Source organism: Carcharhinus amblyrhynchos, chromosome 5, assembly GCF_965287045.1.
Source record: "Carcharhinus amblyrhynchos chromosome 5, sCarAmb.v2.hapA, whole genome shotgun sequence".
NCBI lineage: Eukaryota > Metazoa > Chordata > Chondrichthyes > Carcharhiniformes > Carcharhinidae > Carcharhinus > Carcharhinus amblyrhynchos.
In genome coordinates, this window is record NC_137328.1 from 4,086,458 (window position 1) to 4,103,483 (window position 17,026).

The following is a 17,026-nucleotide window of genomic DNA, read 5'->3' on the forward strand; positions in this document are numbered from 1 at the left end:
CACTGAATACATTCAAGAGGTGGATAGATTTAGAGGAATGGAGGGGAAGAACAGCTATTATCTTATTGAAGGGTTTACGCCAGTTCCTGTTTCTGATTCAGCCAATAAGTACGGATGGTAATAAGACCATAAGACATAGGAGCAGGATTAGGCCATTCAGCCCATCAAGTCTGTTTCACCATTCAGTCAGGGTTGATATTTTCTCAACCCCATTCTCCTGTCTTCTGCCCATAACCCCTGATCTCCTTATTAATCAAGAACCTAATCCAGTCTTAACTCAATGGTGGCATTAAACTTGTCAATTGTTATTTCCCCCTCTCCAAAAGGTGGTGAAAAGGGGCCGTAAAGTTCCAGTTCGGCAACCGGTGATCGAACCTGACAGTCATTACTTCGAAACAGCTGACGACTACGACCGCCGAAGCGAGCACAGTGTTCAGAGTGATAGGAGCGATGGGCCGAGGGGCCGCACCTACAGCCGAGACTGGAGTCCTGATAGAGACTACAGCCGGAGCGGAGAGCGCGGCAGGAGTTACGACCGAGCCCCGAGCAGGGAGCGTAGCTACAGCCGGGATCGCAGCAGGGGGCGAGTATATGACGAGGACCGTGACTATGAGCGTGGTGACCGAGGGCGGGCGTATGATGAGGGTCGAGGCTACGAGAGAAGCTACGAGCAAGGTGATCGGGGGCGGAGGCGGACGTACGATGACAGAGGTTACGATCGAGCCTACGAGCATTACCGGGAGCCAGCAAGAGCTCCAAGCCGTGACCGACTGAGATCCAGGAGCCCGTCGCCTGAATCTTCCTTTTACTCTTACGACCGTGGGTTGCCAAAGCCGTACAAAGTCATGCTCGTAAAGAGCCGACCTAATGAAGGTGAGAAAGATCCCACTTTCAATTCTGCTTGCATCTTGAACAAAGAACAAAGAACAACACAGCACGGGAAACAGGCCCTTCGGCCCAACGAGCCCGCGCCGCCGTCCCACTGTCTCAGTGACCTATTCATGATTTTAGTCTATACCTAACGTGCGAGGATCAGGGAGGTCCAATTTAGGGACAATTTAGTACCCAATCAATCAGCCTAAAAGCACATCTTTGGGGGGATGTGGGAGGAAACCGGAGCACCCGGAGGAAACCCACGCAACCACGGGGAGAACGTGCAAACTCCCACAGAGACAGGCCCAAATCCATGTGTCCGCACAGCAACAGAGATAGTCTCTGAGCTGTCATGTTGCCCTCGAGATGGTCCAGTTTAAGCACACTAACGACATGAAGCAATAGGCAACTCCCGAAGCAACGTCCAAGAGCAGCCCACTACAACCTGCCGCATGCATGCCCCTTGCTGGACTTAAATGCCTGTGGAGACAAAAAAATTCATTATTAAACAGGCAAAGACTAACATCCCTGAGGCAAAACGTATTCCCAAGCCTACAATGTTTAGTAAGGCCTACTATATCCCCCTATACGTAGCCCGCTCATATGGCTGTCTAAGTGGCTCTTAAACAACCCTAGCGTGCCTGCTTCCACCACCTTACTCGGCAGTGCATTCCACACCCCCACTACCCTTTGCGTGAAAAACTGCCCTCTATTTGTCTTATACCTAGCCCCCCTCACCCTAAGCCCGTGACCCCTCGTTCTATCCATTTCTAATAATCTTGGGCACGCTAAAATCAATTTCATAGAATCCCTACAGGGCAAAAGGAGGCCGTTCGGCCCATCAAGTCTGCATTGACCATAATCCCACCCAGGCTTTATCCCCTCAACCCCATGTATTTACCCTCGCTCATCCCCTTACACTAAGGGGCAATTTAGCTTGGTCAATCAACCTAACCTGCACATCTTCTGGATTATGGGAGGAAATTGGAGTACTTGGAGGAAACCCACGCAGACTTGGGGAGAATGTGCAAACTCCACACAGACAGTGACCCAAGCCGGGAATCGAACCTGGGTCCCTGGCGCTGTGAGGCAGCAGTGCTAACCACCGTGCTGCCCTATGATTTCAACAGATGATTTGGAGTGGAATTTTGAACTAATTTATATATTCCACCTACTAGTGCACAAAATGCCCCCGCCCCGATAACGGGTGGGATTTTTCTGGCCACGTTTGCCCCAAACCCGGAAAATCCCACCCGAGGTCAACAGATGTTTGTACAGTCCTGTCCACCTCACTACGATTCCCATCGTGGGCGGGATGGGAAAGTTCTACCCATGTCAGAATTGGTAGGTAATATGCAGGAGACAGCAAAATCCCCAAAACAATCCCTGCTGAGGCTGGCAATCAGTTTGGAAATTTCCAAACTTGTGATTTGGTAGTTTTTTGGGCTATTGAGGGGTTTTTGGAGCCAAGACAGTTAGATGGAATGCAGGTACAGATCCACCATGATTTATTTGGGGCTGAATGGCCTCTCTGAGGATTACGTGCCTTGCACCAAGATAACTAAGAGACACGCACGCCAGTTGTAGAGGTTGCACCTACTAAAGTTACCGAGTCACTGGTGTGAAGCTTGTGCTGAGTTTTAAGCATTAATTGTTCATGGAATGAGGCAGTTCTTGCTAATTACCCTTCTGATGGTGAGCTGCCACCTTGAAATGCTGAAAGGTTAGCAGTTTAATACAATTGAGAACATTTTCTTGGAGAGAGTCGCACAGTAGAAGCCAGACTGGGTAAGGACAGCAGATTTATTTTCTATAAAGTTTACCAGATGGGGTTTTACAACAATCCACTTATCCAGTTACTGATACTAGCACGTTGCTCCAGATTAAATCCAGGGAATTAAATACCCCAGCTGCCATGATGGGATTTGAATCCATTTCCCCAGGGCACTAATCCAAGCCTCTTGGTCACTAGTTGTAATGTCCTCTGTCAGTGGTTGTGGATTTTAAATAAAAAGACCTGGTTTGCACACGTAGATTCAAAGTAGCACACAACAGGTTTATTGAAAGACGATAAATGCAAAATACTGCAGATGCTGGAATCTGAAACAAAAACAGAATGCTGGAATACCTCAGCAGGGCTGGTAGTGGAGAGAACAGTCTGGAAGGGTCATTCAGACTTGAAACACTAACTCTATTCTCTCAGACTCCTGGCCAACCCAGGAGTTGCCATTTTACTGAAAGCAAGTTTTCATTCTTGAGGACAGGTGCAGCCTGGAAGATCTTGGACCTAAATTCAATTAAATAAATAGTCCCAGAGGTTTACAGCATGGAAACAGGTCCTTTGGCCCAACTTGTCCATGCCGCCCTTTTTATAAACCATTAAGCTATATACCAATTGCTCCATGTCCCTCTATATACCCATCATACCCATGTAAATGTCTCAATGTTTTTTTAAAGGACAAAATTGTACCCACCTCTACTACTACCTCTGGCAGCTCATTCTGGACACTTATCACCCTCTGTGAAAAATTTGCCCCTCTGGACCCTTTTGTATCTCTCCCCTCTCATCTTAAAACCTATGACCTCTAGTTTTTAACACCCTTACATTTGGGAAAAGATACTGACTATCTAGCTGATCTGTGCCCCTCATTATTTTATAGATTTCTATAAGATCACCCCTCAGCATCCTATGCTCCAGAGAAAAAAGTTCCAGTCTATCCAGCCTCTCCTTTATATCTCAAACCATCAAGTCCTGGTAGCATCCTAGTAAATCTTTTCTGCGCTCTTTCTAGTTTAACAATATCCTTTCTATACTAGGATGACCAGAACTGTACACAATAATCCAAGTGTGGCCTTACCAATGTCTTGTACAACTTCAACTCCTGTATTCCTCTTTTAAAGGGGAGCGGGATGAATGCTTAGGCTTGCAGAGGAGTGGGGCTAATTGGATATCTCTTTCAAAGAGCTAGCACAGACACAGTGGGCCTAACTGCCTCGTTCTGTGATATCATCTTCTAGGGGTGGGCTTCTCCGATCTTATTCTTTCCTGTCCTGCTACCAGCAAGATCGGAGAATTAGCCAAAGCTCCGTTCACAGCAGCAGGACTGGATAATCCCAGCCATGGGCAAGTCGGAGAATTCCTGTTGCTCCCCACCAGTGTTGAGGGCAAATGGTGAGGAAACTATCGCCACTGGCAGGAGATTGCTAACCAGAAGAAACCGGTTTTGAAGAACATGTACCAGGAGGAGAAATCTGCATTTTGTTTTTGAACCAAGCGGGTTGTGATCGGGAAGGGGCAGTGGAAGCAGATTCAGTCGGAGCACCTCTGAAGGGGATTGGATAAATACTTGAAGAGGAATTGTAACTAAGCAAGGGAAAGGCAGTGGGGAGTGACAGTGACTGGCTCTTGCACGCACCCCGCAGCATCTGTGGAGAGAGAAGCCAAGTTAATGTTCAGAATCCTTGTAACTGAAGCTTTATATGGGAATATTAACTCTGCTTCTCTCTCCACAGATATTGACAGTTCAGCTGAGTTTTTGCAGCATTTTTTTTTTTTAGAAACAGTATTTTGCATTTTATTTCTGTCCCCAATCCCATAAGCTGCAATGATTCATTTTAAAGACCTGAAGGGCCAGTGAAGAAGTGAAATTGTGGGGTGAATGCGGTATCTTGTTTGTGCCAGTTGCTATTAAGCAGAAGTGTAGGCAAACTGAATTTAATTCCTTTTTTTTAATTTGCCATCTTCCTGTTCTGTGGGTGTTGAGACTTGTATGTGTGAGAGCCTGGACGCTCTTCCAGTGACACGTACACTTCCAGTGTGGGTCTTTTGGTGTTTCAGCAGACTGTGTGTGTTCAGTTGCAGTGGGTACAAGCAATTCCACCGCGCCTCGAACAGTGTGACCAGTTCCTCACGAACCGGCAACAGAGAGTGGCAACTATGGGCTAAATTTTCCAGTCCTGTCAATGGTGACCCTACATACCCCCCCCTGGTATTGGAGGGTGCCAGCCTCACCAAACACTGCAGACATTGGCGGGACTGGAAGATTCTGCCTGTGGCCAATGGCGAACCACCATTGCTGATGGAAACATGCTGCTTGGGAGGGGAGGGGGGGGTCCTGCCCTATGACTTGTGATCTTCCCGGCTCCTGTAGTTTGGGGGTGGGTGGCAAAATCGGGTTACTGTAAACAGAAACCAGTTCCCCAGTTTGTTTGCTTTCTGTAGCATTTCTGTGTGCACTTTTAAGACCATTTTCATTAGTGAATTATTTTTGGGTTAGCAATGTGTTTTTGAGATTCTGGTTCCTCCAGTTGTTTCTTGTAATGGGCACCAGTGAATTAATGTTACCCATGATCTAAACTTGTTTGTTTTTTCCATAATTACGATGCTTATTTCCCACCCTTCCCCAAAACAAGTTCTAAAATATTTATTAGTCGCAAATAAGGCTTACGTTAACACTAATGAGGTTACCGTGAAATTCCCTAGTTGCCGCATTCCGGTGCCTGTTCGGGTCAATGAACGTCTTTCAGGCTGTGGGAGGAAACTGGAGCACCTGGAGGAAACCCAAACAGACATGGGGAGAACGTGTGGAGTTTGCACAGACGGTGATCCAAGCCGGGAAGCGAACCCAGGTCCCTGGTTCTGTGAGGGAGCAGTGCTAATCAGCCATCATTGAATGGCGGAACAGATTTGATGGGTTGAGTGGTCTAATTCTGCTCCTAATATCTTGTGGTCTTATGGTTTGGTGTTGCATGATTCCTAATGGCAAAATGAAGAGTGGCTTTGGGCCCAAAAACTTGGGAGGGACTTGACTGACTGTTCCAGGTGGATAGTTGGGTGAGTGATTAATTGCTTGTGGAGAGCATTCATTAGTGTCTTCCTCATTGCCCAGTATAACCAATCCTGTCCTTTGGATAACGCACCACCACTGGCATTACGTTGCTGTGAATTCAGCCTTCTAAATCTTGTACAAATTTCATCCAATAGAGTATGGCCTTCGATTGGGCAGCCAGATTTTCATTAAAGAGATGACTGGAAGTGGCTTGGCAGCCAAAGATGGAAACTTGGAAGAAGGTGACATTGTCCTTAAGGCAAGTTCAATTTTTAATTCCTTTTAAAGAATTATTTAATTTTCCACTTTGCAAAATCTGAATGCAGAATCGTACAGGGCATTGAGCCCAACTGGTCCATGCCAACACTTACACGGACCACCTTCTACCCCTCTTCTTCAGACCCTATCAGTATATCCTTTCTCCCTCCCTCGTGTGTTTATCTAGCTTTCGTTTGCATGCATCTATTCCAGGTGTTTCAAACACTCCATGTCGGGCTTCACCAATCACCTGTGGCCTAGGTCACACCTTGACCTCAGTGGGTGTCAAACTATTCTCCAGTGGCAGTGTTGTCCAATAGACCTGCCAGTTTCTGGGAAACTTCCCCCCACCAGGGGTCCTTGATCCTGGGCAAGTGCCTGAGTAGCACTGAGGTCAACCACAGTGCTATGTGTCTGGAGTTGCGTGTAGACCAGACCACAAAAGGCCAACACATTTTCTTCCTTAAAGGACAATAGTGAACCAGATGGGTTTTTCCGACAATCGGCAATGGTTTCGTCATTGGAATTTTAATTCCAGATTGACATTGAATTCAAATTTTTGTGGGTTTGACCCAAATGCCCAGAACAGCACCCTGGGTCTCTGGATTGCTAGCCCAGTGACAGTATCACTATGCCACCACCTCCCCCAAAATTCCCAAGAGTTGCCACCTGCACTAATGAGAAATTGATGCCTTTCTGGGCTGGAAAGAGTGACTGGCCTGTAGTAATAATTATTGTATTGTTAAATGGGCAATAACCTACCAGCTCAATCTGAGTTTAGTGGGCAATTGATGTGCAAATCCAGCAAGTTTTCAAAATTGAGATTTATACGCTTCCTGTTCTAATAATAATGTCCGACACTATTTTTCTAACGCACCAGGAGATGTTACGGTGGTCAGCTTTGTTTATTCTGTTTCTTTCAGATCAATGGTACAGTGACTGAAAACATGTCTTTGGCAGATGCGCGGAAATTGATTGAGAGATCCCGAGGGAAACTTCAGCTCGTTGTCCAACGGGACAGTAAACAAACACTGATCAGCATCCCACCCATGGATGACAGTGATTCCGAGCCTGGAGGTGAGGCGGTTATCTCTCTGTACAGTTGTCACCTAGTCTCTCCATGCATCACCCTTCTGTGCTTGCTAATCCGCACTGGCGTCCAGTTCAACTCTGCAGCAATATTGAGAATTGCATCTTTGCGTTCTGATCCCACCACTGCCTTCATAAACCTGATGTGGCGATGCTGGCATTGGACTGAGATAAAGACAGTAAGAAGCCTCATAACACCAGGTCCAACAGGTTTATTTGGTAGCACTCTCCACGTCGTGGCTACCATCGGCACCGCAAACTGTCGGCTCGGTGGAGAAGATCTCCAAGAAGATCGCGCACATCAACACAGACATTAAGTTTCTACAAATATACAAGACTCTGAAAGCTCATGGTTTGTGCTACCAAATAAACCTGTTGGACTTTAGCCTGGCATTGTGAGACTTCTTACTGCGAGTATGTACACCCAGGCTCAGATAACCATGCACAGATCTGTGTAGAGTCACGACATTCACGACCAAACAATTGAACAGCACAGCAATCTGTCCTGAAATCTATCTGTGGCTTGGTGCCAAATTTTGTTTTGTACCAACTTGTGAAACATCTTTGGAATTTTAAAGGTGCTTGGTGAGTGTGACGTGTTGATGTGGGTTAGAGAGCCTGCCTTTCTTCACTCGTCCATAATATCATTTGTTTTCTTTCCTTGACGTTCTTTTGAATGTATTCCAACTGTTCGAAGTGAGAACTTGCAACTCTCTGCAATTTTTTTTGACCCTTTGTCTATCTTTTATCTCCCCCTCTCTGTTCTCCTTTATGTCCTATAGATTACTGCGCTCACTATTTACCCCACTTAATTCAGCTAAAAATATACTGCATTGGAAATTAGTCCAAAGACATTCCATATCTCCCTTTTTTTTTCAGCTTTTGCCACCCAGTTTAACCTGGTCTATTGATGGGTAATTAAAGTCACCTAGCTCCTGGTAATTTAGGAGGCCTTTAACGCTCAAAACTTTTACAGGAAATATCTTTGTTCCCCACCGCCCCCCACCACCCACACCATCCTAAAGACAAATAGCCAACATTCCTTTCCGTTATTAGCCGAACACTCTTTTCAGTGGTGTGGTTCCAACAATTGATTTTTGGATGTTTTGGAACACCAGTTCCTGCATGTTGTTATTTATCTGAGGGAGCCATGATGTTGGTTAATTGTTTGTGGAAATAGAACAGAATCATTGGCCTCCCTCTGCACTGTAGGGAGTCTATCGCTCCATCAAGCCCACGTTGATTCTCAGACTGAGTATCTTACCCAGGCACTCTCCCCTGCCCTAATCCTGTAAACCTACACGCTTCCCATGACTAATCCACCTAAACCTTCATATTTTTGGACACCAAGGAGCAATTTAGCGCAGCCAATCCACCTAACCTGCACATCTTTGGACTGTGGGAGGAAACCCACACAGACACGGGGAGAATGTGCAAACTCCACACAGGCAGTGACCTGACTCCGGAATTGAACCTGGGCCCTTGGTGCTGAGGGACAGCAGTGCTAACCGCTGTACCTGCCCCAGTAATTTGAAGAAACAAATATCCTCGAATATATAATTTTGAGCAGTATTGTGGAGGTTCTGCCTTTACCTAAACATGGTATCTCTGGTGATTGGGGGAAAAACACAATCATTTTGAATAACTTAGTGGGAACTTTTTTATTTGTTTGTTTTTTTAATGACCATATTGACTGAAATATAGGAACTAAGAATTGAGTTTTTGTAGAATGACCAATTTAAATACAATCCACGTCCAATAACATTAAAATAGAAATATTCCTTTTTTTTGTCCTGGATTCATCTGACCTTTTAGAGGGGGAAATTATTTTTGTTCTTGCCTTTTGTGATTTTTTTTTTGAGCAATTTCTATTGGTGCATGGTCATTTCCATGCTGTACATTGTGTTGGTGTTTATACTCCACACCACCAAGCCCCTGTCTTATCTCATCCATATCTTTTCTATTTCCCTATCATTAATGTGTTTCTCCCACTTCCCCCTTTAATGTACTTGTTATTCACTCACTACAGTCTGTGATGGTGACTTCGCATTCTCAGTGAAGAATTTTCTCCTGAATTCCCTGTTGGATTTGGTGGTGAACATCCTCGATTTGCGAGCCTCCACCTTTCATCTCCCTCACAAATGGAACCATCGCTACATCAACGCTATCAAATCCCATCATTTTTTTTTTAAAGACCTCTATCAGGTCACTGTTCCCCAGAGGAGAGAGTTGTAGCCTGCTCTGTATTTCTAACGTTCCCTAACTGCTAGTAATAAGTGGCACACTGGTTAGCACCACTGCTTCATAGTCCCAGGGACCCATGTTTGATTCCGGTCTTGGGTGACCGTCTGTCTGTGTGGAGTTTGCGTGTTCTCCCCGTGTCGGCATTGGTTTCCTCCCACACTCGAGGCTTTTTCCCAGGGCTGAAATGGCTGCCACAAGAAGACACAGGTTTAGGGTGCTGGGGAGTGGGTACAGAGGAGATATCAGGGGTAAGTTTTTCACGGTGGGTGGTAGATGCATGGAATCGGCTGCTGTTGGTGGTGGTGGAGGCAAATTTGATAGGGTCTTTTAAGAGACTTCTGGATGAGTACATGGGACTTAATAGGATTGAGGGTTATAGGTAAGCCTGGTAGGTAGGGATATGATCGGTGCAACTTGTGGGCCAATGGACCTATTTTGTGCTGTAGTTTTTCTATGTTCTATGTGCAGGTTAAGTGGATAGCAACAGTAAAAAAATTTCCCACTTAGTTGTCCCAAGGTTGTTTGGGGTGGATTAGCCATTATAAATGTGGGATAGGGTAGGGAGGGGGGCCTGGGCAAGATGCTTGGCCAGAGAGTGGGTGCAGACTCAGTGGGGCAAATGGCCTCCTCCACTGGAGGGATTCTAATGGAAGAGTTCCAACCGCGTGGAAGTTCAGGGGGAACCAATAATTCAGCTTTCAAACCATCAGAATGCCCAAAGCGTGGAAGCAGTTTGGTTTCACTATTTCCCTTGCAATCTGGCCTCGGACTTTGCTTTTCCTATTGCCGACCGCTGCCTCAAAACCCAGCACTGGAGGTGAAATTGCCTTCGTGTCCTTGCTGCTATTTGAGCAAGCTCCAGTGGCGGCGATTTCATTGCACAACAGAGTGCTTTCCACGTTGAACTTGTTGCCATGTTACTGCACCAACTCCAGCCTCTGATTTATTGTGTTGCCTTTTAACTCTGTTTGGCCAGGAAACCCTGTGGAAAATAGAATGGCCAGTTATTGGACAGAGCTTTCTTTCTCACCCTGTCCCAACAAGACTTAAATGCTGAACCACACTGAAATCACATCTAACAGCAATACCCCAAACCCATTATTTATGACCCAAATTAGTCAGTGATATATTTTATGCACCTGGAATTGGAGAACTCCCCACAGAGACAGGTCATCCAGCCCAACGGGTCCATACCAGTGTTGAAGCTCCAGGGGAGTCTCCTATCTCTCTCTAATTCTTTATCCCATCAGCCTATCCTTCTAATTCTTTCTCTCTCATGCTTATCCAGCTTTCTCTCAAGTGCGTCTGTGCTATTCACCTCAACTATTCCTGTCGTAAGGAATTCCACATTCTAACCTCCCTCTGGGTAACAGATTTCTCTTGAATTCCCTTTTTTTTTGTTTTGGGATTTATTTCTGACCACAATATTTTATCATTGGCCTCCTACTCCAAATGGATTCGTTCAGCCCATCGAGTCTGTCTCGGTTCTTACCCCGGCCTTGCCCCACTAATCCTCCTAACCTTTGGCCAGTCTGCTTAACCAGCATCTCATTCTACTGTGGGAGAACGTGCAAGCTCTACACAGTCACCCAAGGCCAGAATTGAACCTGGGTCCCTGGCGCTGTGAGGCAGCAGTGTTATATAGATGTCTAGTTTTTCAGATCAGTGTAGCTGTGCTATCACCAGAGGAATGTTGCTGGGCTTTTAACATTTTGTTTTGGACTGAATTCTCAAGTGGTCCAAGCTGAATTTGCTGGTAGTTTTTGAATAAACCTGGATTACTGGGAAATGGGATTTGAAACTCCAGAAACTTAGGTTTCTGGATCCAGAGCCGCTCCAAGATCAGTAGGAAGTTCAGTAGACCCTTGGGAAGTGTTTTGTCCTTCAACTCTGCTGTCCTGTCCTGTTGGGAGTGGCTCAGAACTCTGCAAATCCATGGCCAGAATGAGTTGGCCAATGTCTCAGAGCTCAGGCAGAGATGAGCCTTGATACTAGCAAAGCAGATAGTATCAACTCTGGTGACAGTGCTGTATAAATAACTCGTGACGATTGTGCAAACGCTCTCCAACCAGCCTTATGTTTGTGTTTATCATTGTGTATGTTATCTTTAAGGCAGTGCCTTGAAACTGTCAAACCAGATGTGAAGGAAAAATTGTCTGTGTTTGGTTTAGATATCTCTGAAATTGAATCGAACCCCTCAAATTCACCACCCCCGGAAGAAAGGAGATCGCCACATTCTGATGCTTCCTCGCATTCCTCTGGCAGAATTGTTGACAAGAAAAGGTAGTTTTTGTTTCCCTGTTAACTGTCTTTATTTTTAAAAAGACAAAAGGCATTTTTAAATGTTGCTAAAAGAAAAATGCTGCTAAAATTTTTCATCTTGTACTCATCAGGACAAACAAGAATGCTGAATTTCAAACTATCTCAGTTTTTACTCCAGGAGATTAGTGTGAATACTTTGAAATTTGGCATTCTTCTGTTTGTCCTAATGAATACAAGATGAAAAACTTTGGCTCCTTTCTCCCTTCCAATATTCAAATGCAATCGTAGATTCATCCAGACTGGCTCCTAAGCGTACAAGTGATATTTTTTTTTCATCTCCTGTGGGCAGTTATGTTTTGCCAAGAAACTGCAACTGGGGTACATAGAAAAATAAAATGCCAAGTAACTGTGGATTATAAAGAAGCCAGATTAATGGAATGTTGGATTTGCTGAGAGGAATTAAATGTGTTTCTTTTGATTTGCAACTGTTGGCTTTTATCTTTTGACTCATTGCACCGACTTTCCAGCATACAAACAAGCCATTCAGCCCTTCCATGCCGGTGTTTGTTTCGCAAAAGCCTCCTCCTGCCCTACTTCATCTCCATTCTGTCAACTTATCCTTTTGATTTCTCCCGAGTGTGTTTATCTAGCTTTCCCTTTTTTTTAGTGTCCGGTTCTAAAAGAAGCAAAAGGATTGCTTTCTCCTTTTTTTTGTTTCCCACCCCCCCCGTCCATTCCCCTTTCATGGTTTTCTGTTTCCCCCTCTTGTGTTTGATCACTGACTTAGCTGCCTGACCTGCTGAGTATTTTCTGTTTTAACAGATTACCTCTTCACTTTGTATTCTCCTCTCTTTGCCGATGTCCATTGACTCCTTTTGTATCGTGTTGCTGGAACTCCCATTTGTGATTTGGTGGATGGTTTTTGATTTGTTCTGGTTTTTTTTTGCTCAGCTCTAAAGAGGAGCCTGCCCATCGACTGACAAGAATGGGCGCCATGCCCACCCCCTTTGCAACAAAGAGTGACCTACCTGCTGCCGTTGACTCAGAGAAGGAAGAGCAGGATGAGCAGGATCACCGAGGTGGGAGAATCCCCTTCCTTTCAGCTGGTTTGGGGAGAGCTGTGTTGTTTTAAATGAGAACTGGCCACTGCAAAACCAGGAGAATATCTCGATTCAGACAATTTGTCTTTGGTTATAATTTAGGAATATGATTCAAGGAGGTTGGTTAGATCGCTTGATGGGATAACTAGGTTGTGATTCCCGTTCCGGCTGAGGTTAACTTTGGGATCTGCTTCCTTGCTAGAGGAAAGCAATGGCAAATTTAAAAAAAAACTTCCAAGAAAGTGCTTCTTTCAAAAAAAAATCATTTTGCAGGATGTGGGCATTGCTGGCTAACCCAGCATTTATCATCCCGTGTCTCCCCAGAGAAGGTGGTGGTGGTGAGCTGCTTTCTTAAACCGCTGCATGTCCATGAGGTGTAGGTACACCCATGGTGCTGTTAGAGTGGGGCTTCCAGGATTTTGATCCAGCAACAGTGAAGGAACAGCAGTATATTTCTAAGTCAGGATGATGAGTGGCTTGGAGGGGAACTTCCGGGTGGTGGTGTTCCCAGTGTCTGCTGCTTGTGTCCTCCTTCTAGGTGATAGTGGCTGTGGGTTTGGAAGGTGCTGCCTAAGGAGCCTTGATGAGTTCCTGCAGTGCGTCTTGTAGATGGTACATACACTTGTCACTACCTGTCAGTGGGGGAGGAAGTGAATGTTTGCGGAAGGCGTAGCAATCAAATGGGCTGCTTTGTCCTGGATGGTGTTGAGCTTCTTGAGTGTTGTTGGAGCTGCACCCATCCAGGCAAGTGGGGAGTGTTCCATCACACTCCTAACTTGTGCCTTGTAGATGGTGGACAGGATTTGGGAAGTCAGGAGGTGAGTTACTGGCCTCCTACCTTTTTGACCTGTTCTTGTAACCAGTGTTTATATGGCTAATCCAGTTCAGTTTCTGTTCAGTGGTAACCCCTAGGATGTTAGTGGAGGTGTCAGCTATGTTAATACAATTGAGCATCAAGGGATGATGGTTAGATTCTCTCTTGTTGGAGATGGTCATTGCCTGGCACTTGAATATTACTCAGTGAACTGAGCCCAGGAACTGCCTTCAGGCAGAGTGGATGTGAATTACCTGGTCTGTGAACGTTGATACCTTTTTTTTTGCAAATTCTGCTTGAACGTAACATCAGGGCTGTTTCAGAAGAGAGGGAGAGACTGGGGTTGTTATTCTTGGAGTGGAGCAGATCAGATTAAAGAGGAATTTAATAGAGATGTGAAATTAGAAAGGGTTTTAATTAAGAAATGTTTCCTAGTTCCAGGATGATCAGTAACTAGTGGACACAGATTGAAGGTAATTGGCAAAAAAAGACCCGAGGGAGAAGATTAACATAAGAACATAAGAAATAGGAGCAGGAGTAGGCCATCTAGCCCTTCGAGCCTGCCCCGCCATTCAATAAGATCATGGCTGATCTGTTGTGGCTCAGTTCCACTTTAATCTGTGTAGTTATTATCTATAATGTGCCAGAACGGATTGTGGAAGCAGATTCATTTAACTTTCAGAAAGAAGTTAGATCAATAGTTAAAGAAGCAACAAACTTTGCATCCTCTGCCACCTACAAATTTTAAAAGAAAGAAGCCCTTGGGATGTTAACCAGAAGCATGTAGTGATGTGAGTCTAGTAATTACATTGTCAAGTTCACTTTAGTAATACAAGTGCTTGCTGTGTATGTTTTTGCATTCATTAACACTCTGGCTAGTGAAACCAATTCACTTCTGTCCCAGTGGCAGGCTCCTTTGTTTGATTGGCTGCAAACAAATGCAGCCAGAGGCTGTGGGTTTAAGTCCCGCTCCGGAGACCTGAGCACACCATCCAGGCTGTCATCTCCCCAGTGTAGTACTGAGGGAGCACCACACTGTGTCAGAGGTTCGTTCTTTTGGGTGAGATGTTAAATTTGAAGCCTTGTCTTCCCCTGGGGTAGATGTAAAAGGTCCCACGGGTTCTACTGGCACAGGAGATGGGGAGCTTTCCCCATTGATCAGGGAACAAATTTACAGAGCTAAAATATATAAATAAATGTGCTAGTTTAATTTCAGTTGCTGTTTGTGGGATCTTGCTGTGTCTCAATAGGCTGCTGCACTTCCAATGAATCTTTCCCATTCTCGATATTCCGTCAACTCCTAATCTTCACCTTGCCTTGTTCCTTTCCACTTTTTTATTTTGATTTGATATGTTGTCACATTTATTAACGTAAAGTATTGTTTCTTGCATGCTATACAGACAAAGCATACCATTCATAGTGAAGGAGCATGCAGAATGTTTTGTTACAGTCATAGCTAGTGTGCAGAGAAAGATCAATCTGGGACGAGGTAGGCCCATCCAAAGATCTCATGGCAGCAGGGAAGAAGCTGTTTTTGAGTCAGTTGGCACGTGATCTCAGATTTTTGTATGTTTTTCCTGATGGAAGAAGCTGGAAGAGAGTATGTCCGGTTAATTGTGCTGGTTGCTTTTCTGAGGCAGCGGGACGTGTAGACAGAGTCAATGGATGGGAGGCTGGTTTGCGTGACGGACTGAGCTTCATTCATGACCCTTTTGTAGTTTTTGTGGCCTTGGGCAGAGCAGGAGCTGTGCCAAGCTGTGTGACAATCAGAAAGAATGCTTTCGATGGTGCATCTGTAAAAGTGGCTGAGAGTCGTAGCTGACATGCCAAATTTCCTTCTACTTCTGAGAAAGTAGAGATGTTGGTGGGCTTTATTAACTAGTGTTGGCATGGGGGGGCCAGGGCAGGTGGTTGATCTGGACACCTACAAATTTGAAGCTTTCTACTTCATTCCCATTGATGTAGACAGGAGCTTATCCACCACTATGCTTCCTAAAGTCAATGACTATCTCCATCCGAGAACTATTTGAAGAGAAGTTTTGATAGCCTTGTATTAAAGCATTTTTAAAAATATAATGGTTCTCTTTTTCCAATTTTTTTAGCAATCTCCAAAGTAGTAGAGGAACCAGTAGCGAGGCCTCCTAAGAAATTTCTCCGCCCTAGTCCCGAAGATGAAGAAATCTATGGGTAAGTCAAGCTATTGAGAGGGGCTGGTCGAGTAAATAAGTTTATTGGTCACAAGTAGGCTTACATTAACACTGCAGTGAAGTTACTGTGAAAATCTTTTAGTTGCCACACTCCAGTGCTTGTTCGGGTACACTGAGGGAGACCTTAGCATGGCCAGTGCACATCTTTTGGATTATGGGAGGAAACTAGAGCACCTGGATGAAACCCACGCAGACATGGAGAGAATGTGCATACTCCACACAGTCACCCAAGCCGGGAATCAAACCCAGGTCCCTGGTACTGAGGGTGTAGTGCTAACCCACTGTGCCACCACACTGCCCATAAGGAGAAACTCTCTTCTATGCAGTTAATTTAGTACTAGGGGCAGGATTCTCCAGCTGTGCTCACCCCCAAGGCTGGAAACTCCTTCCTGAGGTCAATGGACCTTTTCACTGAATTTTCTGTCCAGTCCACTGATATTCCTGTGGCGAGTGAGTCTGGAAAACTCTGACCTTGGCCTAAAGTTTGAGTTGTCAGGAGTGACATTAGAAAACATGTCCGCATGCAGGTAGAAGTTTGGGACTCTCTTGCACAATTAGTAAATGATACTAGGTTAGTTCCTCATAGTGCCAGGATCCTGGGCTCGATTCCTGGCTTGGGTCACTGTCTGTGTGGAGTTTGCACGTTCTCCCCATGTCTGTGTAGGTTTCTTGGGTGCTCTGGTTTCCTCCCACAGACCAAAAATGTGCAGTTTAGGTGGATTGGCCATGCTAAATTACTTCCGAGCTGAGTAAATACATGGGGATAGGGCCGGGTGGGATTGTGGTCAGTGCAGATTCAATGGGCCGAATGGCCTCCTTCTGCACTGTAGGGATTCTGTGACATCTCACTACGTTGGAAGGGCACCATGTTGTGGGTAAGATATTTAGATGATCATCTACGTCTAGGGTGTATGAGTTGGCGAAGCCAATCACTTGTCTCTATTTTGCGAGGGACAGGGGTGTGGGAGGAGGGAGTTCAAAACTAGGACCAATAAATCCAGTCAGGAACTCGTGGGAAACTTGGGACTGAGTGGAATTTGTTACCACAAGGATGGTTGAGGTGAATAACGGAAATGTAATTAAATGGAAGCTAAACAAACACTCGGGAGACGAGGACACAAGGATATTCTGAGAGGGTGGGAGTGTCTCGTGTGACCCCAGGGACCAATCGGATTGAAGGGTCTGTTTCAATGCTGTAGGTTCTGTGCCATATCTTTCCAAGCTTAGAGATTTACTGGAGCCTTCTCCTGGCTTGCCTGTCTATTATTTCATCATGTCTACATGGAGTTCATTGGTAATGTTAAGGTTTATTTATTTTTTTAGTCACGAGTAAGGCTTACATTAACAATG

At 45.2% G+C, this 17,026-nt stretch overlaps 1 protein-coding gene across 4 annotated transcripts in view; it reads left to right on the forward strand.

Annotated features, from left to right (window-relative positions):
* Positions 1 to 17,026, forward strand: part of LOC145342851 (tight junction protein 2-like) — a 122,860-nt gene that overhangs the window by 75,149 nt on the left and 30,685 nt on the right. For all 4 annotated transcript variants that reach the window (XM_080188365.1, XM_080188364.1, XM_080188363.1 and 1 more), the window contains exons 5-10: positions 327 to 873; positions 5,858 to 5,961; positions 6,884 to 7,037; positions 11,465 to 11,576; positions 12,507 to 12,634; positions 15,572 to 15,656. In XM_080188365.1, the coding sequence (XP_080044491.1) occupies positions 327 to 873; positions 5,858 to 5,961; positions 6,884 to 7,037; positions 11,465 to 11,576; positions 12,507 to 12,634; positions 15,572 to 15,656 (1,130 nt within the window). The remainder of the gene's footprint in view (positions 1 to 326; positions 874 to 5,857; positions 5,962 to 6,883; positions 7,038 to 11,464; positions 11,577 to 12,506; positions 12,635 to 15,571; positions 15,657 to 17,026) is intronic.